This window comes from Poecile atricapillus, chromosome 13 (assembly GCF_030490865.1).
Source record: "Poecile atricapillus isolate bPoeAtr1 chromosome 13, bPoeAtr1.hap1, whole genome shotgun sequence".
In the NCBI taxonomy this organism is placed as follows: domain Eukaryota; kingdom Metazoa; phylum Chordata; class Aves; order Passeriformes; family Paridae; genus Poecile; species Poecile atricapillus.
The window spans coordinates 1,090,271-1,115,319 of NC_081261.1; the positions used below are offsets into that span (position 1 = coordinate 1,090,271).

At 55.9% G+C, this 25,049-nt stretch overlaps 1 protein-coding gene across 7 annotated transcripts; it reads left to right on the top strand.

The window, feature by feature from the left end:
- The first annotated feature begins 166 nt into the window (after positions 1 to 166).
- FGF1 (fibroblast growth factor 1) lies at positions 167 to 23,565 on the top strand. Of its 7 annotated transcripts, none has more exons than XM_058848502.1 (4): positions 167 to 875; positions 18,967 to 19,143; positions 22,222 to 22,320; positions 22,991 to 23,022. In XM_058848502.1, exons 2-4 carry the CDS (start codon positions 18,975 to 18,977, stop codon positions 22,999 to 23,001), a joined length of 279 nt encoding a protein of 92 aa, XP_058704485.1. In that variant the 5' UTR covers positions 167 to 875; positions 18,967 to 18,974; the 3' UTR covers positions 23,002 to 23,022. The 7 variants fall into 7 exon arrangements, with proteins under 7 accessions (XP_058704485.1, XP_058704484.1, XP_058704483.1 ...); XM_058848501.1 differs by having other exon boundaries at positions 188 to 875; positions 22,988 to 23,022; XM_058848500.1 differs by having other exon boundaries at positions 212 to 875; positions 22,217 to 22,320; positions 22,991 to 23,565.
- The last annotated feature ends 1,484 nt before the right edge of the window (positions 23,566 to 25,049 follow it).

Sequence of the window (25,049 nt, forward strand, 5' to 3'; positions counted from 1 at the left end):
CCCTCCTCTGCTGTCCCTGTCCTGTCTCTGTCCTGTCCCTGTCTATCCCTGTCTGTTCCTCTCCTGTCCCTGTCCCTCTCCTGTCCCAGTCCTGTCCCTGTCCCTCTCCTGTCCCTGTCCTGTCTCTGTCCTGTCCTCTGTCCCTGTCCCTCTCCTGTCCCTCATCAGAGGGTTGATGGCAGCGCCCGGGGCCGGGGCTCGCCGCGGTTCATTCCAAGGCTGCTGCACGCTCCGAGCATATTTTTAATTATTTATCTCCCGCCAGCTTCCTGCCAGGCTGCTCTGGGGGGAAACGGGCACGAAGAGGGGAATAAATGGTGCCGGGGCACTCGGATCCTGCAGCCGAGCCGGTGCCAGCCCTGCGATGGAGAGTGACGGGCACGGGGCGCTCCCCGCCGCTCCCATCAGCGGTGCCATCAGCGATCCATCCCTTTAGGGACATCCCTTCTGTCCCCAGGGCTGGAAGGGACAGAAAGGACAGGACAGGGAGAGGGTTGGTGGCAGGGTTTGTCCCTCGGGCGGGCGCGCAGAGCTCCTGGAGCGGCCTCCGGGAAAGGGGGAGGCTGGATCCAATCCTTGTCTTTCACCTGGGCTGGAGTCCAGCCCCAAAATAGCCGTCCAAAAACAAGATCACATGAGAGGAAAAAAATAGCAAGGCGAAGGATTATCCATCCACAGTTCCCTGTCCTATGCGGGCGCCGAGCCGCGCCCGCCCCGGGGCCGCTCCGCCGGGCCGGCTGCGGGAGCCGCGATCCCGGCAGGAGCTGCCGGGCCCCGGGGCTGGAGCGAGGGGCAGGGAGAGCCCGGCACATCCCCGCTCATCTCCGGGCAGCTCGGCAGCGCTGCTGCCCCCAGCGCACCTGGAGCCTCCTCTGGTGAGTGCCTTTTCCAGCATCCCGCGCATCCTGCGGCGGCAGATCCCCGGCGCCTTCGCACTCCTCTCCCGCGGGGTTTGCAGCACGTTCCTGGTTCCACGTGTGTGCTGCAGGTGGGGTTTCCTTTTCCTTTTCCTTTTCCTCTGCCCCGGGAGCTGGCAGGGGGCAGGAGGGGCTCTCACTTTGGTTCCCAGCTCGTACTGGGCTGAGCGGTGCCCGCCCGGTCCTCCAGGAATATCAGGAGGGATGGAACCAAAGCCCAGCACTGGTGGATCCCGTGGGTCTCACTCTAAACTCGCAGGAAGATTTGCTTAAGTGGCTTCTGCTGTGGGAGCGAGGTTTGGGGGGATGAGGAGCCCCCGGGGCAGCGGGGCTGGGGCTCAGCTGCCCCCACGGGCACGGCCCGAGTGTGGGGCCAGGCAGGGGAGCACCTGCAGCTTCCTGGGGCTCCGTGGTTAATTATTCACCGTGATTGCAAATGGAGGTGTGTGACACTGACGGGACAGCCAGGGGAGCGGGTTCCTCCTGCCGGCAGGGGCAGGACAGGAACTGCAGCAGCAGCAGCCACACATCAAATTCACCCCGAGAGCCCGAGAAACACAGCAGACAGCTGCTGCAGGTCCTGCTGCCACTGCCCAGGCACGGCTGGACTGGGGAGAGCAGGGGAGAGACAGAGCTGCTGCCACGGCAGTGTCCCCACCCCTGAACAGACCCCATCCCTGTACTGACCCCACCCCTGAACAGACCCCATCCCTGCAGTGTCCCCATTCCTGCAGTGTCCCCATCCCTGTACTGACCCCATCCCTGAACAGACCCCATCCCTGCAGTGTCTCCACCCCTGAACAGACCCCATCCCTTCAGTGTCCCCATTCCTGCAGTGTCCCCATCCCTGTACTGACCCCATCCCTGCAGTGTCCCCATCCCTGAACAGACCCCACCCCTGAACAGACCCCATCCCTGCAGTGTCCCCATTCCTGCAGTGTCCCCATCCCTGCAGTGTCCCCCATCCCTGAACAGACCCCATTCCTGCAGTGTCCCCATCCCTGCAGTGTCCCCATCCCTGTACTGACCCCACCCCTGAACAGACCCCATCCCTGCAGTGTCCCCATTCCTGCAGTGTCCCCATCCCTGTACTGACCCCATCCCTGAACAGACCCCATCCCTGCAGTGCCCCCACCCCTGAACAGACCCCATTCCTGAACAGACCCCATTCCTGCAGTGTCCCCATCCCTGCAATGTCCCCATCCCTGAACAGACCCCATCCCTGTACTGACCCCATCCCTTCAGTGTCCCCATTCCTGCAGTGTCCCCATCCCTGTACTGACCCCATCCCTGCAGTGTCCCCATCCCTGAACAGACCCCACCCCTGAACAGACCCCATCCCTGCAGTGTCCCCATTCCTGCAGTGTCCCCATTCCTGCAGTGTCCCCATCCCTGCAGTGTCCCCCATCCCTGAACAGACCCCACCCCTGAACAGACCCCATCCCTGCAGTGTCCCCATTCCTGCAGTGTCCCCATCCCTGCAGTGTCCCCCATCCCTGCAGTGTCCCCATCCCTGCAGTGTCCCCATCCCTGAACAGACCCCATCCCTGCAGTGTCCCCATCCCTGCAGTGTCCCCATCCCTCTGGCTCTCAGTGCAGGGCCCGGGGTCCCTGCAGCGCTGTCGGTGTCTGGGTTTTGAGCCTCTCCCTCGTGCCCAGAGCAGATCCCGCTGCCCGAGGCCGTGTTTGCTCTGTGTCTGCCCCGCTCCGGCTCTTGGCTCCATCCCGGGGCCATCAGCCCCCGAGACAGGCAGGAAGGACGCGAATTTGGCAGGACACCAAAGCACCAAAGCACCGCACCAGAGCTGCTGTGTGCCAGCCACAACCGGGGCAAGGGCAGCCGGGCCAGTGGGGAGGGCTGGGCTGCAGGGAGGGGCAGCCCCTGAAACAAGGGGGGGGTGTTCCTTGAGTGAGAAAATGGACCCGTCTTTCCTAATCTTCCTCATGGCCTCACAACCCTTTGGCCCAGCAGAGCCTGAGGCAAAGCCTGGCCTGCTCTTCTGTTAAGATTCAGGAATGTTTGGCTATATCTGCTTTTTATTTTCTGAAAAAGCAAGAGGAAATCTTGGGTGGGATTATTCAAAATAAAGGGGGCAAAAATGTGTATTGATATATCCAGAAAGCTCCGAATCCACCTGCGCTGTGGGGAGCGTTAGGAGCTGTCCCCAGCAGGCGCTGGTAACCACAGACAACCCGGGAATGTTTTATCCAAACGTCTGGGCCAGGGCATTTCCAGCCCGGAATGCCTGTCCAAACACACTGCTTCCACGTGAGCCGCGACTAAAATCCTGTTCTGAGCGAGCTTTAGATAACGCAGCCTGAACATCAGCGCACCAAAGGGCTGGTGGAGCCCGGCCAAGCGCTCAGATCATCGCTCGGGCTCCGGCACTGCCTCATTAGTGCTTCATTAGTGCTGCGGCAGCGACCTGGCACGGCACACAGCATCCACCCCTGTGCCCCCCCCGAGCCCCGAGCCCACCCCCGGCACCGCACACAGCACCCATCCCTGAGCCCCCTGAGCCCCCTGAGCCCCGAGCCCATCCCTGAGCCCCTCTGAGCCCCGAGCCCATCCCTGAGCCCCCCCCTGAGCCCCGAGCCCATCCCTGAGCCCCCCTGAACCCCGAGCCCATCCCTGAGCCCCCCTGAGCCCCGAGCCCATCCCTGAGCCCCCTGAGCCCCGAGCCCATCCCTGAGCCCCCTGAGCCCCGATCCCACCCCCGGCACCCCCCGAGCCCCGACCCCATCCCTGAGCCCCCCTGAGCCCCGAGCCCATCCCTGAGCCCCCCTGAGCCCCGAGCCCATCCCTGATCTCCCCCCTGAGCCCCGAGCCCACCCTGGCCCCCGGCGATGTCCCGGCACAGCCCCAGGGCAGAGCCAGCGCTGCCGCCGGGCTCCAGCGCCCATCCCCGGGGACAGAGCTGCATTTTATCCGCCTGACAGCGCTCCCGGAACGCGTCGGCTTTTAAGGCCAGGCTCTCCCGGTGCCAGCGGCTGAGCTCGGCATAGCCCTGGGGCTGCCCCCGGGGAGGGCAGGGACCCCACGGCGAGGGCAGGGACCCCACGGCGAGGGCAGGGACCCCATGGCGAGGGCAGGGACCCCGTCCCCACCGCCCGGGCCACTCGGGGATGGCTGCAATGAGGGAGCTCATCGCCTTCCCGGAGGCACTGAGGCAGACGAGGGAGAGGAAGGCCGGTTCCGCTCCGGTTTCTGGGGGGTTTTTCCCTCTCCTGCTGCCCGGGGGGCTCAGCCCCAGCCCCCGGGGCCGGGCAGTGCGGGCAGGTGCCCGGCCCCGCTGTGCGGCTGGATGCGCTCAGCCTCCCCCTTCCTCCCCCCGCATCCTCCCGCCGCTCCCCCGCCCCGCGGCAGCTCCTCCTCATCCTCCTCACCCTCCTCACCCTCCTCATCCTCCTCATCCTCCTCATCCTCCTCACCCTCCTCATCCTCCTCATCCTCCTCACCCTCCTCACCCTCCTCATCCTCCTCCTCCTCATCCCCGCTCGCTCCGTTCCATCGGCTCGGGAGCCGCAGCCGGGAGCGCCGCTCAGCTCCGGTAGGTGCGGGCCGGGGGGCGAGGGGGGCTGAGCCCCACGGGATGCTCTGAGCGCCCCACGGACACCCGCGGGATGCTCGAACAGAGCCCAGGGCATCCCCTGCAGCCTCTGGGATCCCCTCGGGATGCTGGTGGATGCTCCGCGGGGAGCCAGGGAATGTTCTGGCAGCTCCAGAGCCCCGCGGGGTGCTCAGAGCCAGGGGCACAGGGAGGATCCGGAGTGCAGGGTCGGGCTGGGATGGGCTGAGGCAGCAGGTGCCTTCCCCACGGACGCCTTTAGAGGGTTTTTTAGGCAGGGTGTTGCTCCCCCCAGCTGGGACAAACCCCCCAAAACCCTGCAGGTGCCCCCAAATCCTGGGAGGGAAGAGTGGCTCAGCAATGGGAGCATCGCTCCAAATAACAATCTCCAAATTACCTGCAGCTCCGGGTAGATCAGAATTTGAATAGAAATTTCCTAAATCCCAAACATTTTAAATGGCAAAACACAATATTTGGACCATTAAAAAAAGCAAACCAAACAAACTAAAAAAAACCCTTGAGCAGACAGAACGACAAACAGAAAGGAAAATTGTTGCAGTGACACAGCATTATAAAGGGTTCATTTCTGATCCAAAACAAATAAATCACAGAACCATAGAACGGTTTGGGGAAACCACAGCTTCTCTGGGCAATTAATTATGATTAGGGAATGCCCCTGGATCCCTGGCAGCGCCCAAGGCCAGGTTGGACAGGGTTTGGAGCAGCCTGGGACAGTGGGAGGTGTCCCTGCCCAGGGCAGGGGTGGCACTGGATGAGCTTTAAGGTCCCTTCCAACTCCAACCATTCTGTGATGATTCTATGAATTATGGCTAAAATAACACCACAGGGATTATCCTGAAGGGCCTGACAGCCAAACCTCATCACCAGCGAGCTCTGAGCTGCTCTCTCAGCCAAACTGAAGGTGCCAAACACAAATTCCTGCAGGCTCCAATCTCCCTGGCTGGGGGTGCAGGTGTCAGGCTGAGACACAGCCCCGGGGCCACACGTCCCCACCGCCCCTTCCCTTGCCAGCACCTGCAGCCTCTTGGCTCCTTCAGGCCATTTAGCAAAGGTGAAACCCCTGACAGGGCAGCAGCAGGTCCCTGTCCTGTCCCTCTGACAGCCTCAGGTCCCTGTCCTGTCCTGTCCCCCTTGGCAGCCTCATGTCCCTGTCCTGTCCCCTCTGACAGCCTCAGGTCCCTGTCCTGTCCCCCCTGACAGCCTCATGTCCCTGTCCTGTCCCCTCTGACAGCCTCAGGTCCCTGTCCTGTCCCCCTTGGCAGCCTCAGATCCCTGTCCTGTACTGTCCCCCCTGGCAGCCTCAGGTCTCTGTCCTGTCCCCCTGACAGCCTCAGGTCCCTGTCCTGTCCTGTCCTGTCCCCCTGACAGCCTCAGGTCCCTGTCCTGTCCTGTCCTGTCCCCCCTGACAGCCTCAGGTCCCTGTCCTGTCCTGTCCTGTCCTGTCCTGTCCTGTCCTGTCCTGTCCCCTCTGACAGCCTCAGGTCCCTGTCCTGTCCCCCCTGGCAGCCTCAGGTCCCTGTCCTATCCTGTCCTGTCCCCTCTGACAGCCTCAGGTCCCTGTCCTGTCCTGTCCTGTCCTGTCCTGTCCCCCTGACAGCCTCAGGTCCCTGTCCTGTCCTGTCCTGTCCTGTCCCCCTGACAGCCTCAGGTCCCTGTCCTGTCCTGTCCTGTCCTGTCCTGTCCCCCCTGACAGCCTCAGGTCCCTGTCCTGTCCTGTCCCCCCTGGCAGCCTCAGGTCCCTGTCCTGGCCCCCTGACAGCCTCAGGTCCCTGTCCCCTCTGTCCCGGGGGTCCCGGTGCCGCAGGGCTCTGCCTCAGCTGGTTGGGAATAAGGGCAAGGAGCCAGAGCCAGCTGCATGAGGAGCTGCCTCAGCTGGGAGGAAGATCAAGGTCTCAGCAGTGGGAGGAAGGCCAAAGTCATTGAGGGAGCTCGGGAGGAAAAGTTCATCCCCTGGGCTGAGGTGGAGCTGGGAAGGAAAGTTTATCCAAAGGGCTTGCAGGGCTGTGGGTCTGGCTGGAGAGAATTGTGTGCAGCAGATCCCAAGTGTGTGTTCCTGCAGATCCCGGGCCCGCAGGAAGCTGGGCTGAGCCGTGTGCAGGGAGAACAATTGGATATTGTGCTGCCTTATCACCACTGAGCCCTGTCCTGCCTGAGGAACCCATTAAACTTTAGACCCCTCTTTGGGCCAGGCCTTCCCGTATGTCTCGTGTGCCTCTTCATCCTCCCACCCCTTTTCACCTTCCACTTTTATTTTGTCTCTACTTTTCCTTTGGCCTCCCACTTTATTTTGGCCTCCTGCCCTTTTCAGCCTCTGCATTTCTTTCCCCTCTCACCCTTTCTTGGTCCTCTACCCTTTTGCAGCTTCTATTTTTTCTGTCTTTGTTTTTATTTCTGATCAACCTTTTTTTTTTTCTCTTGCACTCCTCAGCCTTCACTTTTCTCCTCCCCAGCCTTGTGACTCCAATTCTTTTCCAGGCTCCTTTTCACCTTTAGCCCCCATTTCTCTTTCAGCCTTCCTTGCTTATTCCATCCCCGGTTTTTTGGGTTTTTTTTTCCCCTTTTTTATTTCCCTCAAAACACATTAGCACTTGCACTGGATCTTACAAACCTTTTTAGTAAATATTCCCTGAAAAAAAAAGTATATTCCAGGGAGGTAAAAACTGTCCTGACCTGCCAGGCTGCCCCTGGGTACCAGCACTTCTCCCTCCTGGGCACAGCGGGCACTGACTCATGGCTGGGGCATTTTTAGGAATCCTGTGAGCATTGTCTGGCACTGCAGAGCTGTCAGGGATTATCGTGGGGGCTGGCTCTGGCTGGCTCTGTCTTTCAAACAGAAACCTCACAATAAAAATCTCTTTGCAGAAGGATTTGTTGCAAACCTGTTCAGCGAGAGACACAATGGCTCTGTCATGGTCTCTGCTGTGGATGCAGGAATCCTCCCTCTCCCCCCGTGTCTGAAAGGTGCCTGACTCAGAGTTCAGATTCATCAGAATCTGCTGGATTAAAGCTGTTGGAGAAGCAGAGCAGAGGCCAGGGCCATGCAGAGCAGCAGCAATCAGTGATTTGCAGGTTTTATATTCCCCCAAATGTGTCGGTGTTTAACGGGACAGGTGGCACTGCCACCGAGGGATGGGGACCTGTGCCTCATGCTGGGAGTGAGGCAGCTCTGGGGGGCACAGACACTCTGCACCTGGCACCTGCAGTGCCAAAACTGCCACAGCTCCTGCTTCTCTAAAACTGAACAACAAAAGTGCTCCGTTCCCATCTGCTGAAGGTGGCAGAGAAAGGCTGAGACAGACTCACAGTCCCCAGAATATAATATATAATATATAATATATAATATATAATATATAATATATAATATATAATATATAATATATAATATATAATATATAATATATAATATATAATATATAATATATAATATATAATATATAATAGATAATAGATAATAGATAATAGATAATAGATAATAGATAATAGATAATAGATAATAGATAATACATAGATAATAAATAGATTATGTATATAATAAATATATAGTATTTAGGAATTCCCTTAAAGATCAGCTAATACACAGCCAGTGCTAAAGTTCTATTAAGCCCAGCACAGCATCATTAACGTGCACCCATGGGCCAGCCTAAAGCCTGACCTCTGTTTTAATTAGGTAACAAACCCCATTCTGCTGGGTCTATAACTCAGAAGGGAGCTCAGAAGAGCCCCTTTCCCCTTCTGTTTGTGCTTTCCCCACCCCCCAAACTCCCCCCTTGCCCAGGGAAAGCAGCAGACTGAGAGGGCTGCTGGGGAAAGGAGCAGACTCAGAGGGCTGCTGGGGAAAGGAACAAGCTGGGATGCCACAGGCAGAGTCCCCAGCCCACAGTGTCACAGCCTGGCAGCTGTCCCTGAGGACACAAAGGGGTTTCACAGGGTGTGGGAACCAGGCTGGCTGCTGTGCCCAGGTGCCACTGACTCATGGCACGGCACCTAAAACCCTTTTGTCCCCCTCAGACTCCTTTTGGGAGTGGTGGTGTCTGCCCTGAGCCATCCTCCCAGGGATGTGCCCACTGCAGTCTGGGCACACAGTTCATCCCTGACTCACAGCATCACCCACTGCTGCTCACAGTCTGCCCTTGCTCCTGGCTCTTCATTTAGATCTGGGTGTCAGCCTTCATCTCAGATCTTTCCACAGCTCCAGGGTTGGTAAATCTGCCTGTCCCACCTGCAGACCAGCCTTGCCAGCTCTCACCTGCACAGGGACCCTGTTTCTGCAGAACCACAATCCAAGAGCTCTCCAGTTTAGGAAACCCCTCTCAAATCATGACGTCCAACCATTCCCCTGCACTGCCAAGGCCACCAGTGACCCATGTCCCCAAGTGCCACATCCACTGCTACAGCCCCCCAGGGTGGAGCCAGCCTGGCAGGGACCCCAGTGAGGGGCACAGTTGCCCACCCTGATGGATGCTGGTCCCACGGGGCATTCCCAGCCCAGGGGGTCAGGCAGTCCCAGCTGCACACTGAGGTTATTCTGCCCCATGCTCAGGCCAAGGAACAAGAGCAGGAGCCTGAGGAGTGGTTTCCCTTCTCTGCTCTCATCCTCGCTCCGGGGCAGACAGGAGGGGGAGATCTTTACCGTGACAAATCCCGCTCTGAGCATCCCAAGATGAACTCCAGATCTGAGCCCTTTGCTTATCCCAGATGCTCTCTGCACACCACAAACCCCCTGGAAATGATGAGGGATCTCAGTGCCAGGCCACCCAGTGCTGCCTGCCCCTCTCCCTGGCACACGCTGCCTGGGGCAGGCAGCTCCTGCATCCCTGTGCCATCCACTGTCCCCTCCACGCATTCCCAAACCCCCAGACCTGGCACAGGGCCATTCCTGTATCCATGACTGGCAGACCCCAAGGCTGCCCTGCTTTCCCCCACTCCAGCTAGGTTTGTCCCAGAGAGGTTCCTTGTTTTTCCCAGAGAGATCCATCGTTCTATCTCCGACAGCTGCACAGCCCCACAGGACATGAGGGTGCTGTACACAAAACTACCCAACTGTGCAGCTTTTTCCTCTTGAATTTCCATCTCCCTTGATACTTGATTCTCTATTGAATGTCAAATTTTGGACATAAAGTACAAGTATTTAACATCAAATTAAACACCCTCCCTTCCCCTTCCTCAGTATTCCCATTGCTGCAGGGTGTTCACAAAAGCTTCCACTTGATGGGAAGAGTTACTGGCTGCCAGACTCCAAATGGGATCTTGGAGCTCACACCTGCCCTGGTGTGGATGTGATCCCCCCACACACCACAGGGGATTCTCCCTGACTCCCTGGGGATCCCAGTGCAGGGCTGAATGTGCAGCTCACGAGTAAGGAAAAGGTAAAAACCCCTCGGGGTCCTGGTTGTGGCACTCCCAGCAGGGCAGGGGACACAGCAGCTGCTGATCCCCACACTCTGCCTGCTAGTGCCAACAATTTTGGTTTAGTGTGGGGTTTTTTTTTTGCATTTAGACAAACCAGGGCATCTTTCCCTCTTGATTACCAGAAGCATCACAGCAGAGCAGCTGTGGCTGCCCCTGGACCCCTGGCAGTGCCCAAGGCCAGGCTGGACAGGGCTGGGAGCACCTGGGACAGTGGGAGGTGTCCCTGCCATGGCTGGGGGGCACTGGATGGGCTTTAAAGCCCTTCCAACCCAAACCATGCTGGCATTCCATGATCCTTGGCTGCGTGGCTGTGGGCCAGCCTGGCCCCACAGCTTTCCCCTAGAGCAGCTGTGGAGACAGCGGGCACAAGAAACGCCGCGGTGTCTCTAAACTGCCCACTCGGGAGCTGGAAATAGCCAGTGTGGGTGAGAGCTCAGGGGCTGAGGCTCAGCAGGTTGTTAAAATTGCAGCTTTCTGTCCTGCACTGTGCCCTTTGTGGGGCTTTGTTGTTTACAGAGATGAGAAGGGGCAGAAGCACCCAGAGAACATCCCCTTCCCTCGGAGGGTTGTGTAATGGAAAGCCGAGGCAGGGCTGTTTTCCTTGGAGCGGTGTGGCAGCTCCTGCTGCTGTCACAGCCTGTGGTCACACACGTCACAGCAGGGCCCAGGCAGGTGCCCGGCTCTGCAGGGACACAGGTGTCCCTCGTGTCCCTGTCTGGGACAGCAGGAGCAGAAATGAGGGCTGTGCCTTCCACGGGGTCTGGCAGGTCCCAGGGAGTGACTCAGTGCCGAGGTCAGAGCTGGGGGTGACACAGAGAGCTCGGTGCCCATGGCCCCCAGAGCCACCCAGAGCTGAGAACCCCCCAGTGTGTGCCTGAAGAACACAGACCAAAGCAATGACCTGTCTGGCTCCACCAACCACAAGAGGTGGAGATGCACAGCTGCTCTCCTTACTTTACTCCATTGACTACTTAGCCACACTAATTCCAGGTTTTTTTTGCTGACCCACTCATCTGCATTTAACAAGATTCAGCCCTGAGCTTGCCTTGCTCTGATCTTGCATCTGCAACACTCCTTGCCCACTCCTACACGCTGCAGCTTTTCACTGGAAGGCATTTTCTCCAGTCCCAAAGTCATGCAGATAAGAAAATTATTATTTATTGGAGGATTTTCCTGGTAATAGCCATTATTAACTCAAGCTTTCATTGCACTGTTATTGAGCAACAGCTCAAGCTCCTTACTCAGGCAGCTTGGAGGAAAAAAACAGGAGTTGGCATCCAGGGGTACTAGAGGCTGAATTTAAAATCAGACATTGGACAACAGAATTAAGAACAGGATTCTTCCAGCCAGTCTTACTTAGATGTTAAAAAGAGCAGCTGTACAGCCCTCACACAAACCCTGCAGGATGAACACCATTAACTCCCTGCACATTTCCATAGTAAATCACTGCTGAGCTTATGGTGAACCCAGAAACCAAGAGATTTTCCTTGGAACAGCGCAGACGGAGGCTGTGCTGGAGGAAGTTGGGTTTCTGAGCCATGGTATGTCTACTGATGGTTAACCACCAGGATGGATGTGGGGTTTCACTTGGCCTGGAGATGAAACCCTCCATTCCAGCATCCTCTGCTTCTCTGGGGAAGGACAGGGGATAAAGGCTGAACCCAAAGCCCAGTTTTGAAGCTGGAGCCAACCCTTGGCTGGGTTTGGCCGCCCTTCAGAGGGCCAGCTGCAGGAACTGACATTCCTGCTCTTCTCTCCCTGTTCCAGCCCCATGAGCAGCAGCCTGGGAGGTGTTGGAGCCGTGTGAGCACCGAGGGGAGGCGAGGGCTGCCAGAGGGTGACCAGGACAGAGCGACAGAACACGGCCTTGGCTCGGGGTGGGGTTGGAGGGCTCACACGGGACATGGTGCAACAGCAGAGCCAGATCACGCTTGGATTGACAGCACAGAGGGAACTTCTGGGGCTGGAGTTTGTCTTTAGGCGTCATCCATCCGTCCGTGTGTCCGTCCGTGTGTCCGTGGGCGCGGGGCAGCCACACCTGCAGTGCCAGCCCAGACAGCCACAGCGGGGCTCTGTGGTCTGGCTCTGTGCCCAGGGTCCTGCACGGACACCGGGGACGGCTGGCAGGGGATGGGGACACTCCCAGCTGGCTGAAGTGTCACCAATGAGCCTCCTGTGTCACCAATGAGCCTCCTGTGTCATCAGCTGAGCCTCCTGTGTCACCAATGAGCCTCCCATGTCACCAGTGAGCCTCCTGTGTCACCAGTGAGTCTCCTGTGTCACCAATGAGCCTCCTGTGTCACCAGTGAGCCTCCTGTGTCACCAGTGAGCCTCCTGTGTCACCAGCTGAGTCTCCTGTGTCACCAATGAGTCTCCTGTGTCACCAATGAGCCTCCTGTGTCACCAGTGAGCCTCCTGTGTCACCAGCTGAGTCTCCCCTGTCACCAGCTGAGTCTCCCCTGTCACCAGTGAGTCTCCCCTGTCACCAGTGAGTCTCCTGTGTCACCAGTGAGCCTCCTGTGTCACCAGTGAGCCTCCTGTGTCACCAGTGAGTCTCCCCTGTCACCAGCTGAGTCTCCTGTGTCACCAGCTGAGTCTCCTGTGTCACCAGTGAGCCCCCTGTGTCACCAGTGAGCCTCCTGTGTCACCAGTGAGTCTCCTGTGTCACCAGCTGAGTCTCTCCTGTCACCAGCTGAGTCTCCCCTGTCACCAGCTGAGTCTCCTGTGTCACCAGCTGAGTCTCCTGTGTCACCAGTGAGCCTCCCCTGTCACCAGCTGAGCCTCCCCTGTCACCAGTGAGTCTCCTGTGTCACCAGTGAGTCTCCCCTGTCACCAGCTGTGTCTCCTGTGTCACCAGTGAGTCTCCTGTGTCACCAGCTGAGTGTCCCCTGTCACCAGCTGAGTCTCCCCTGTCACCAGCTGAGTCTCCCCTGTCACCAGCTGAGTCTCTCCTGTCACCAGTGAGTCTCCTGTGTCACCAGCTGAGTCTCCCCTGTCACCAGCTGAGTCTCTCCTGTCACCAGTGAGTCTCCCCTGTCACCAGCTGAGTCTCCCGTGTCACCAGCTGTGTCTCCCCTGTCACCAGATGAGTCTCCTGCCTGCAGGAGCCGGGCAGCGCATCCTGGGCAGGGAGGGGATGGGAGCCACTGCAGGGCCCCCCAGTCTGGGGGTGCTGAGCAGGATCCCGGGGGCACACGGAGTGTCCCCCATCCCCAGGGGTTTCCCACATCATCACCAACACTTCAGCCAACAATCAGCTCATCTCCCATGGTCTCCACTCCCTCCAGGTGCCTTTCCCTGGAAGCCAAGCGCTGGCAGGTCCAGGGAGGAGAGCTGCCCACAGCCCTGGCCGTAACCAAGGAGGCAAACCCAAAACAGGGCTCCTGTGCCCGGTGTGTGGCCCCTGAGTCCTCAGCAGCCTCGGCAGGACAGAGCCACCCTCCTCGGGTGCCAGGGACAGACTGGTGTCACTCGTGGCACCTGTCAGTGCTGCTCCCGGTGCTGGAACGAGCTGCTGGGAGGCAGCAAAGCACAGGAGCAGAGATGAAGCTTTGCTCTGCTCTCGGCACCAGGAGAGGGAAAGGGGAGAGGGAAAGGGCAGCTGGAAAGGGCAGACAGGACCTGCTGTGTCCTGGAGGGAAGGGGGAGCCCAGGGCTCTCGCTTTGCCTCCACTGGGAACCCCAGAGGTCTCCCCTGGGAGCAGCACATCCTCCAGCCCATCCCTGGCTGGAGGGACTGAGCTCTGGTGATGCCCTGTCCAGGGTGTTCTTCCCACCCAGCAGGTCCCACACATCCAGCTTGCTCTGGGGCACGGGGCTCAGATCTGTGGGATTTGCGTGCACAGCCAGGGCCACTCGTGTTCGTGTCTCTGCTCTTGGTCCCAGCCCAGGCAGGACACGGGGCAAGACCTTCCTGGCAAAGCTCCTGCTCTGGGGCTGGGTTTGCTCCTGGAGCTGGAACTGCAATTAAGTTAATCACCGGGTGGCAAGGGGTGGGAGGGAGGTGGGAGAGGCGGGAAGGAAATTAGAAAGTGGAGATCTCTTGGTTTTCCTGTCTCCCCAGGGACACGGCCGGTTTGGTGGGATGTTGTAGGGCTGTCCCAGGGGGGAGCAGCAGCTCGGGTGAACCGGGCTCTGAAGCTCTGAAGAAGCCACAGCTGGCTCCAGGACATCCCTTGGGCATCCCTGAGGGCTGGGATGGGTTAACCCTGTCCCTCCCGTGGTGCTGCTGTGTTGGCCACCAGCCATTAGTGACACCCCCTCAGGAAACTGCTGGAGTTTCAGCTTTACAGCCCCTGTGTTTTACCTGCCACAAATCCAGTGTGGCTGAGTGGAATGGCTCTTTTCTGGTGCAGAGCAGGCAATGATGACAGCAGGCATTAGTTAAATTGATTTTGATACTTTTGGTGGCACTTGACACAACATATTCCACTTGCAAAGGGTAAAACCCACCTGATAAATATTTCATTAAGCAGGTAATCACATTGCTAGAGATAAAATCACCTGGCTATAAACAAGACTAGAAACGAGCCAATGCATTCCACTGGTGCTCACAGAGTGATCTATTCCATATTTATGTATGCTTTGCCTAATCATTTATTAAATCCTTCTGAGAGGATGTACAGCCCAAGGAATTCGAGCTGTGCCTTGCACTGCCAGCCCTTGGGAGGGGAGCCAGCCCTTGCAGGCTGCCCATGCTGATGATAACCCCAGCCCCACCGAGCTGCTCCTGCAGCAACCAGAGCATGAGGAAACCTCTGCCTGGTCTCTAATCCTTTCCTGCATGAGGAAATCCATCCCATGAAATGGTTCTCCAAAACTCATGATGAATAAAATCCCTGTTTATCTGAGATGTTTGTTCCACATGCCTGGGTAGATCTCAGATCATCCTAAAACCCACAGGAACCTCCAGGAAAGGCAATTCAGAGCCTGAATTCCTTAAAAATATTCTACCTGTTGAGTTTTCCATTCCCATGTGGAGTGTCTGAGCTGCCTGGGAAGTGGCTGCTCTGTTCAGGTGGCTGCAGTCAGCAGTGGGAATGGGAAGGGAGCCCATCAGGAGGTGATGCTGTCTGACCCCAGCTGAGTCACATGTCCTCGGGAAGAAACAGGATTTCTGCTTTAATGGAGAAAATAACACTTTCCAAAGTGAAACCAACTGGAGTGTTTCCACTGAACTCACCAGAGCCAGGCTCAGGAGACACTGATCTCATTAACCAGAGTTGGACAAAACCTCAGGAGACTCCTGGGTTTAGCAGCTTCTCATCTCTCTGGAGTTCTCTGTGTGATCTTTAGCTGATCATCTAAATGACAATTGTGATTAACTGCACTTTTCATCACCATGGCCAGTCAGAGGCCACACAGAACATTTCTTTCCAACCCTACATAAAAGATTGTATCCAAAGCCAAGGACAATTTTGGTGTATTTGAATCAATCCAGTCTGGTTTTAACCCAGTAGGTGAGATACTTCTGCTTTTCTCCATGTAGTAGCCAGGTATTTCATCCCTAAATAAAAAAGGTCCATCTCAGCCTGGCTACCCCTGGGTTGAGCCCTTGCTGGCCACTAAATTTGTGCCACAGGACCCATGAAAAAAATAAAAATCCACAAAAGTTCCTGGCAATTCCGACATGCAAAAGCTTTTGGACCATTAGGAATCCCACACATTTCCATCAACACCACCTTTGCCATGCAGAGGAGAGCTGTGTAGTGCAGAGAGGCAGTAGTATTTTCAGAGCAGAGAGGAAAGGTCCCCGCTCCTTCCAGGGCTCCCAGCGGGTGCTGCTATTCCAGAGCTCACACTCTGATATTGGCAGCACCACCAGCCCTCCATGCTCAGTCAGATGCTTGCAGAGTTTGGGATTTCACATCAAAGCCACTGGTTTGGCCAGTGATAAAGTTTGGAACCGACCCCAAACTTCTCAGAATTTCGCAGCTATTGCGGCCAGCGCCGGGCTCCTCTCCCTCCGAGCTGTGGGGAGCAGCTCAGCTCAGCCACCACGGCTCAGCAGGACCTGGATCAAATCAACATTCATGTTTAGCTCACTCCCTAAGTCTTTTTTTTTACCTTCAGAAATGATTTCTGATCCTTTGGGCTGCTGACATCTCCATCCAGGAGAAGGAGCCGGGTGCTCCCAGCTCCCCACGCTGCAGATGGAGCTGGGGCTATCCCGGTGCTGCTCCCAGGGATTCATCCTCGCTGGGGTTTTCTCTCAGGCAGCACAGCAAGGCTGTTACACAGAGCTGGAGGAAAGAGGAGCCACAAACACAGCAGCCCTTGGGCAAAGAGACTCCAGCTCAGCTCCAAATCATCATCCTGCTGCGACCGGCGGGGTCAGTTCCCCTCTCACAGCAATCTCCCCTCGGAACATTTTCCTTTCTCCATGGGACACCAAATAACCACTGGAGTGTGGTGTCTCTCAGCTTTGCATATTTGAGAGAGCTTTCTGTTCTGCTTTGAGCTATTTAATAGCATTGTTGGGCTTCTACCCAAAGAAATAAGGTCCTTTATGTTGTCTTTGGTTCAGGTTCTCTCTCTCACTCGTGTTTTAATTCCCCTAAAAACCTAACATGTTCCTGCCAAAAGTATAATGGTAGGGCCATGAGTGGTGGTGTTTGTGGAGGAACAACTCCATGGCCATAAAGTCTGAGAACAGCGATAGTATTTAGCACGGGGAGGCGAGGGGAGTGGAAAAGTGTTCACTGAGCTTTGCTGGGGCAGTCAGGGCAGCTGGCAAGCACTGCAGCCTTCCTAAAAACAGCAAAAAATAACCTAGAGGAAGTAAGTGATGATGAAGAAGCTGTTTCCAGTTGGGGTGCTCTGGTCAAGCTGCCTGGAGATGCCCTCAGACCTTGAGGTGTGGGTAGAACCCAGCCTGCTCCTCACCCCTGCTGCCTGCAGGGTTTGCTGAGATCCTGCTCAGAGCTCTTGGCTCGGGGGTGTTTGCTTCCCAGTACCATCCATCATCAACCCAGGACACTTCTGGGTGCCTTTACCCTCAGATAAAGGCTCAGGAAAAGCTTTGGTTGTAGGAAATTACCCAGTGCTTGGTTAAAGCTCAGAGGAGGGGCAGAGCCCTGTGTGCCACCCTGGGTGACCTGGGGGTTTCCTTCAGAAAAAGGCTGGCACAAGGAAACTGAGCTGCATGGAAAATGTGATGTCTTGAGAGAAAAAAAAATGTAGGGAGCAGACACTCCAAGAAATAATTTCACCTGACTGTGGTGTTTAGAAAAGATTTTGAGTCTGTATTTGGTATCACCTGGAGCTTCTGAGGCTGCATCTCCAACCTCATGGCAAGAGATGGGGGCTGGCCTATGTTGTGACTCCAGAAAGCACTTCCCAAAATCCCCAAATCTGGGTCAGATGGGGTGTCTGAGAGCCTGGGCTGAAGTCTGTACGAAGCAGAGCTGGTGCAGTGCTGGGGCTGCTCTCCCCAACAGCCACAGCTTTTATCTCCAGGGGTTCTGCTTTTAGCAATCCAACTTCCAGAGGTTTTTACTCTCTGCAGGCATCTGGGATCCATTTCCAGGAGTAGCTCCTCTCTCTTGCAGCTGTTTTTGTGTATTTTTTAAATGCTAAAGAGTTCAGAGCCAAATGTTTAGCGATTCTCTGTGTATGCACACGTGTGCTGCAGAGCTGCCACCCTCAGTATCTCCCAGGGCACTCCAAGCAGCACAGCAAACCCACACAGTCTGGTACTGGCTCCATCCCAACGTACCAGTAGCACCACTCAGTGCTAAAGAGACATTTTTACAATCTACAAACACATATAAACAGTGACTATAAAATATTTTCCATAATATAGCTGTGGGAATACATGACATTTAAAGCAATTTCCTGTATCTAGATTTATTCTGTGCCATGTCTTTTTCTGTTCATAAATCCACTTCTCTCCAAGCACAACAGAACTCTGTGTATGAAAGACAGAAAGAATTTGTGGGACATTTTAAATGTAGTTTCTAGGCTAAAAACATGACTGCACCTGGAATATCCGTGGGACTCTGGCCCCCACCTGTGGCATCTCCTGATGCACTTCTGTGACAGCACTTCTCAGCCTCCAACATCCACTGCATTTTCTTTGATTGGTCTGGTGATGCCTTCAGGTTTTGGCACAGCATCTGCTTAAACATGGATTGTGACCACAGTCTCCAGCAAAATGAGGCTTCAATATGAGATTTCATTAGACCAGCTTGCCCCAAGTCCCAGTGTCCAGCCTGGCCTTGGGCACTGCCAGGGATCCAGGGGCAGCCTCAGATGCTCTGGGCACCCTCTGCCAGCCCTGCCCACCCTCATAGGGAAGGATTTCTTCCCAAAATTCATCTAACCCTGCTCTCTGGCACTGGGAGCCATTCCCCCTTACCCTGTCACTCCAGATCCTTGACCAAAGCCCCTCTCCAGCTCTCCTGGAGCCCCTTTAGGCACTGAGATGCTGTTGGTTGATTCATGGCATATCCTAGACTCAAAATTCCCATTTTCCACATTGATCAGTGTCTGGGTAAATCTGCTCAGCCCAGGCAGTGAAAGCTCCTGCCCCTTGCTCATCTCCCAGCACATCTAACTGTGTCCTGACCTTTTCCATGTGTGTTCCTGGGCCAGGTGAGCTGCAGAGTGCCAAGAGATGAGCAATATTTACTACCTGACACACGGTGGGTGTTGCAATTCCTGCTCATAATTGTGTTTGAGAGTTATAATAGTGGAGAGAGGGTTTTACCTGGGCTCCCTTCCCGCCTCTTGTGGGTTCCAATCAGACACCGGGTGTTTTTCAAACCGGTTTTCTGAGTGTGTAATTTTAGCGCGTACGTCAATAGAAAGGAGAAGAAAAACAGAATTCACTGCGATAAAATTAAAAGGACGGAGTCCCTCCAGCCCAGCCCCAGGCGGAGAGGAGACAGCCCCCCGCAGCCTCCCACGCTGGGGGAGCATCACCTTGGGCAGTGCCAGCGCTGTGAATCACCTGCCCGGGACCCCGGGCATCCCTCCCTGCCTTTAAATCCCGCACAGCAGAGTGTGCCCAGCACTCGGTGCCAGCCCTGCCCTCACCTCTCTTGCAGCCTGCGGGATGGCCGAGGGGGAAATCTCCACCTTCAGCGCCCTGACGGAAAAATTCAACCTCCCCTCGGGCAACTACAAGAAACCCAAGCTGCTGTACTGCAGCAACGGGGGGCATTTCCTGCGCATCCTCCCGGACGGCACCGTGGATGGCACCAGGGACCGCAGCGACCAGCACAGTGAGCAAAGCTCTTCTTCCCTTCTCGGGACCCTCCTTGCTCTGTTCACACCCGCTGGGGATGGGGGGAGATGGGGAAAAGCCATCCGGAGGAGTTTTGTGCCGCAGCACAGCTCCCGGGGGCCGGGCACACCTGAGGAGCAGGGGAGGGGAGAGGTGTGGGCTGTGGAAGTGTAGAGGTTTATAAATAGATGTTTCTGGTGTTTATAAATAGATTTCTCTGAGCTTCACCCCGTGGCAGCAGAGGGGACCTGGCAGGGCTGGGTCACACAGGGAGGGCTCGGGGCAGCCCCCACACTCACATGGAATTCTGTGCTCTCTTTGCTTTGCCATCCGTGCTCCACAGCCATTTCCCGGTGTCCCTGGCCAGGTGTCCCCTCAGCTGTCCCATCCCAACCCTGCTGGCTCCGGGATCTCTGCCGGGAGCAGCTGCTCCTGCAGCCCCCGCCTTGTCCTTCCAAGGAACCATTGGGAACTTGACGCTTTTTGTGTTACCAAAAACTCCCCCGAGGGTTTTTCTTACCCAGGAGAGGTGGACGGGCCACAGGGCAGAGCTCCTGCTGGGGCTGGGCTCTTCTTATCCCGAACATTTTCTGGAATGGGACCGGGACCTGCCGGGCTCCTGCCTCGCTGCAAGGAAGGGCTGGGAGGAGCCAAGCCAGACTTACAAAGTGCTAAGAAAAGGACTTTTATTTTCTTTAAACCGCAAACACACATGTGGCTTCTCCCCCAAACTTAACCTTTCCTCTCGCTGTTGTTGGTGTAATGTCAGGCAGTTTAGAGCCGAGTTTTAGTTACAAACTCTGTCTCCCGGCACCAGGCCGTGCTGGGGGATGGATGAAGATGAGCTCCCTGAGGCTGCATAAATGCAGCGTGCTGCTCCAGCCTCCAGCCAGGAATAAACCTGGCCCATAACCCTCAAACTCCTGGGAAAGGCTGGATGGTGACCCAAAGGATCTGCAGGAGACAGAGCTGGGCTCACAAGCACGCCAGGAGAGGTGGTCTGAGCTCAGGCAGGGTCCCTGCAGCATTTTCCAGAGGCTTTGCTGGAGTCAGAAGGGGAGGTCAGGACCAAGGAGGCACCTCCTGGGACATGGGGAGCTACCAAGGACATGAGCACCCACTCCTGTGGCAGTCTGTTGTCTCACAGCACGGATGCTGTCACACAGCCCGGTCCTTTTCCCTCTGGAAAAGCGAATCCAGCACCTTGGAGTGGTGCAGGCAGGTCCTGCACCCCGGCACGCTCACTCCTCCCTGGCTGCTGGCCACGTCTTTGCAAACCTCTGCCAGAAAGGAACCTCCTGTAAATGCTCTGGTAAACTGGGCTATAGGAATATACTAATATTTACAGAGGAAACTCCTGAAAGGGCTCTGTGCCAGCAGAGCAGCCCTGATGAGAGGGACCCTGCTCTGAGCACCTGCGGCTGCCCACGGTCCTGCCCTGCGCCTGGAAAATGATGGAACCACTCAAAATCACTCCCTGGTGTGCCAGAGGAGCAGCCCAGCCCACGGCTGGCACTGTGGGATGTTGTCACCCAGCTGGGACACGCTCCTGCCAGCCCCAGGGAGGGACAAGACACAGAAACACCCGCGGCTCATCAGGACAGTGGGGACAGCAGTGTTCCAGCTGCACCGGTGCTCTGCCAGCTGCCAGTGCCCATGTGCATTTTCTTCCAGATAAATATCAAGAATTCTTCTCTTAAATGGCCTCAGAGTCAGGGAGGATCTCTAAGAAGAGCAGAAGGAGTCACTCTCTCTAAGCCTTTGTTGTCCAGCCCCACATCAGGATCCAGTTCCCACATCCTTTAGGTGGGCATTCCAAGCTCGCACCAAGGAATGGAAAGAAAACTTCCCTGGACACTGCAGGTTCTCATGCTCATCTCTATAAAAATCCTCCTTTTCCCCTTTTCATCCCATTCCTTCATGGAAGGAAATCTGGGTACAGACCTGTAAGAGAACCTGTAAGAATTTAGTGCACAAGCTCCTTCCTCTGGATCCACTGTTCTCCCTCCCTCTGGGGCCAATAATCTCAACATCCCCACTGGCAGCAGGAGGGTCCCTCAGTCCCCTCTCTCAGGGACATTTTTGGAACAGTATCATCATTTCATCCCATTTCCCTTTCCTCCCTTTGCTCCTCAGCCAGGTCCCAGCTCTGCAGCACCTCGGGGAATGCAGGTGGGCTGTGGTTTTCCCAGTGCACATTCCCAGCCTAAAGCAGGCAGGCACAGGGGCCAAGCATTCCTGCAAACCTGCACCCACACAATTTCCTAATTAACTATCATTTACTGAGCAGGAAATGCCAAAAATGAAGAATGTGAACCATTACAGCAAAGATTTCACTGGAATGGGTGTTCCACCAGGCCAAGAGGTAACATTGCCTTTTACCTCATCTAAATAAGGATAAATAAATTAAGTATAAACAGGAAGGAAGGAGCTGGAGCAGAGACATCCGTTCATACTTCATTCCAACCAACCTAAATATTGCTGTTATAAATCTTAGGGAAAAAGGCTGCCTATGAGATGGGAACAAGATGGAAGAGCTGGAATTTGCAAGTCACTGTGACTGCAGGCACAGCCTTTTCTATTTCCCCACTGTCCACCTACAACACACCAGACCAAGGCAGCTGCAGCAGACAGCTGGAAGAGAGGCTTTGGATCAGGGGTTTGCAGTGCAGGCAGCTGCAGGCTGCCCATCCCTGGCTTAGCTCTCAAAATACCTCTTCATATGTCACTCCTTAAGTGTCTTGTCAAACCACATGAGAAATTTGTAAATTAGAGCCAGAATTAAAACCCCAATCTCCTGTGTCCCATTCCAGCATCGTAACCAAAAGGCTGCCCTTCCTTTGATGTAAAATAAGGGGAAAATTGGTTTTTGGTTCCTAAAGGATGGCTGTGGGATTTCTTTGAAGAAGAGGGTACAAGGAGACACTTTTATTACACACTGTACTGTTTCCTATAAACTCTTTATAAGCCAGACTTCAACCAAATACCCCAGTAACCTTCCTGACCGCTCTTTTTCCCCTCCTTTTCCTCTTTTCCTCTCACTGTTGTTGTTGTTTTATTTTTCCTGCCAGTTCAGCTGCAGCTGAGCGCGGAGAGCGTGGGGGTGGTGCACATCAGGAGCACGCAGTCGGGGCAGTACCTGGCCATGGACACCAACGGGCTGCTCTACGGCTCGGTAAGCACCAGGATCCCGTGGGATCGCCCATCAGAGGGCTGCACAAACCTCACAGCTCGCTAATGCAAAGCACAGGCAATAATTAGGGCTCTGTTTGTGATTCTGGCACGGCCACTCTGCATCTGGCTTTATTTGGGGGGGGATATAAATAAATTACCAAATCATGTCATTTACTGCCCTACCTCTGACAAATATTGTATTTCCTACCTGACACTCGATAAATGTTGTGTTTCATACCTGGAGCAGCAGCTGCTCTGCAGCCCCCTGGCAGCTGCCACCTGGTGTAGATGTCCCTGCCCAAGCTGGAGCTCCTTAAGGTCCTTTCCAACCCAAACCATTCTGGTTCTGTGCTCTGAGCCTGCAGCTGCCACCACACAGCTCAGGGCCAGAGCAGGAGCCAGGGTCAGGAGCAGCTCACGGAGCACGGGGCTGGTTTAAAATTAAAACCAATTAAAATTCCCAGTCACAGATACCTTGCTACAGGAGTGGCCCAGGGGAGTAAATCAAGGCCAGCCACCCCACAGTTTAAATCAGAGCTTTACTGGGGTGTGGGAATCTCAGAGGCGGGTCTGGATGGCATCTTAGAGGGGAGAGCTGGGCTGGGATTGTCACGTCAGGAGCAGCCCCATGCCCACGGCTCACTGCCCTTCCTCGGGCTCTCTTCCAGCAGTTACTGGGTGAGGAGTGTCTGTTCCTGGAAAGGCTCGAAGAAAACCATTACAACACCTACGTCTCCAAACTGCACGCGGACAAGAACTGGTTTGTGGGGCTGAAGAAGAACGGGAACAGCAAGCTGGGCCCGCGGACTCACTACGGCCAGAAGGCGATCCTCTTCCTGCCACTGCCCGTCTCAGCTGACTGAGACCCGGCCCCGAGGCTCAGAGATGGCCCCAAATCCCAAAACCCGACTGCTGCTGCCTCCTTAGAGCTCAGCAGAGCTCCGAGCTTTAGGTCAAGGCTTTGCCAATGTAGCCAAAGCCCCTTTGTTCTGCACGAAGCTTTGCAGAGATGAGGGGACGAGCTCTGACATCCTCCCAAGGTCCAGGGGGCCCCATCTCCCCCTGCCCTCAGCCGTGTGCCCATGTGTGCCATGACCCTCAGCCATGTGCCATGACCCTCAGCCGTGTGCCATGACCCTCAGCCATGTGCCATGACCCTCAGCCGTGTGCCATGACCCTCAGCCGTGTGCCCACGTGTGCCATGACCCTCAGCCGTGTGCCATGACCCTCAGCCATGTGTGCCATGACCCTCAGCCGTGTGCCCACGTGTGCCATGACCCTCAGCCATGTGCCATGACCCTCAGCTGTGTGCCATGACCCTCAGCTGTGTGCCATGACCCTCAGCTGTGTGCCCATGTGTGCCATGACCCTCAGCCGTGTGCCATGACCCTCAGCCGTGTGCCCATGTGTGCCATGACCCTCAGCCATGTGTGCCCACGTGTGCCATGACCCTCAGTCATGTGTGCCCATGTGTGCCATGACCCTCAGCCGTGTGCCCACATGTGCCATGACCCTCAGCTGTGTGCCCACGTGTGCCATGACCCTCAGCTGTGTCCCCACATGTGCCATGACCCTCAGCTGTGTGCCATGACCCTCAGCCATGTGCCCACGTGTGCCATGCCCACGCTGCAGCTCCCAGGACCTGCCCTGGGCAGGCACTCAGAAATGTGCCCAAGGATCACGCCGGTTCCCATTTTGTGTCCCCAGGCATTCTAAGGCAAAAACTCCCCAGGCACTTATTGTGTGTTAATGTATTTATCCATCCAGGTGTGTGGCTTCTGACATGCCCTCGAGCAATTCCAGATTGCAGCACCAGTCCTGCTACCCAGGGCCAGCCTGGTAAGTGCCAGCTGGGCATGTTCAGCTGAACCAGGCAAAGCTCCAGCCTCAGACCTTGGCCTCCCTCACAACATCAATAGTGTGTATTTCATGCTAGTACCTGCCATATGTTATTTGTATTTATTTATTAAGTAAACATGTCTCTTCTACAAGCTGTTCACAAGTAATTCCGGGCACCTTGAGGCTGTCCTGGTGAGGATGGGGCAGTGATGGGTGTGAGGGTGCAGTGTACAACAGCAAGGGGCTGCACAAGGGAGGCAGAACATCACGCCCATTCCCAGAGGGGATCCTCCCACTGCCTCGTGTCTGGTTAAATGGGGCTCTAAAAACACCACTGGGGTCCCTCTGTGGCTCCCAAACCCTGTGAAGCTGTTTCTCCACTGCTGGCACAATGCACATCTCCCAGGCAGCTCGAGGGCAGCTCAAGAGCAGCTGAGAACATCACCAGAACTGCCATGCTCCACCCAGAGCATCCACAGCTCCTCTGCAAAACCTGTGCCAGGGCTGAGAACATCACCAGAACTGCCATGCTCCACTCAGAGCATCCACAGCTCCTCTGCAGAACCTGTGCCAGGGCTGAGAACATCACCAGAACTGCCATGCTCCACCCAGAGCATCCACAGCTCCTCTGCAGAACCTGTGCCAGGGCTGAGAGCATCACCAGAACTGCCATGCTCCACCCAGAGCATCCACAGCTCCTCTGCAGAACCTGTGCCAGGGCCTCACCACCCCCACGGCGTAGAATTTATCTCTAATATCAAATTGAATCTACCATCCTTCATCTTAAAGCATTTCCCCCTTGTCCTATCCTGCCATCAAGGACAGGGACAAGACACAAGAACTCCCTGCTCCCAGCAAACCCGGGATCAGCCATCCCACATGGAGGAAGGA

Coding starts and splice junctions, on each gene's coding strand:
- FGF1 (XM_058848496.1), top strand. CDS start 3,998: ATGGCGAGGGCAGGGACCCCGTCCCCACCGCCCGGGCCACTCGGGGAT. Junction 4,469..11,683: donor GGGAGCGCCGCTCAGCTCCG/GTAGGTGCGGGC, acceptor TCCCTGTTCCAG/CCCCATGAGCAGCAGCCTGG.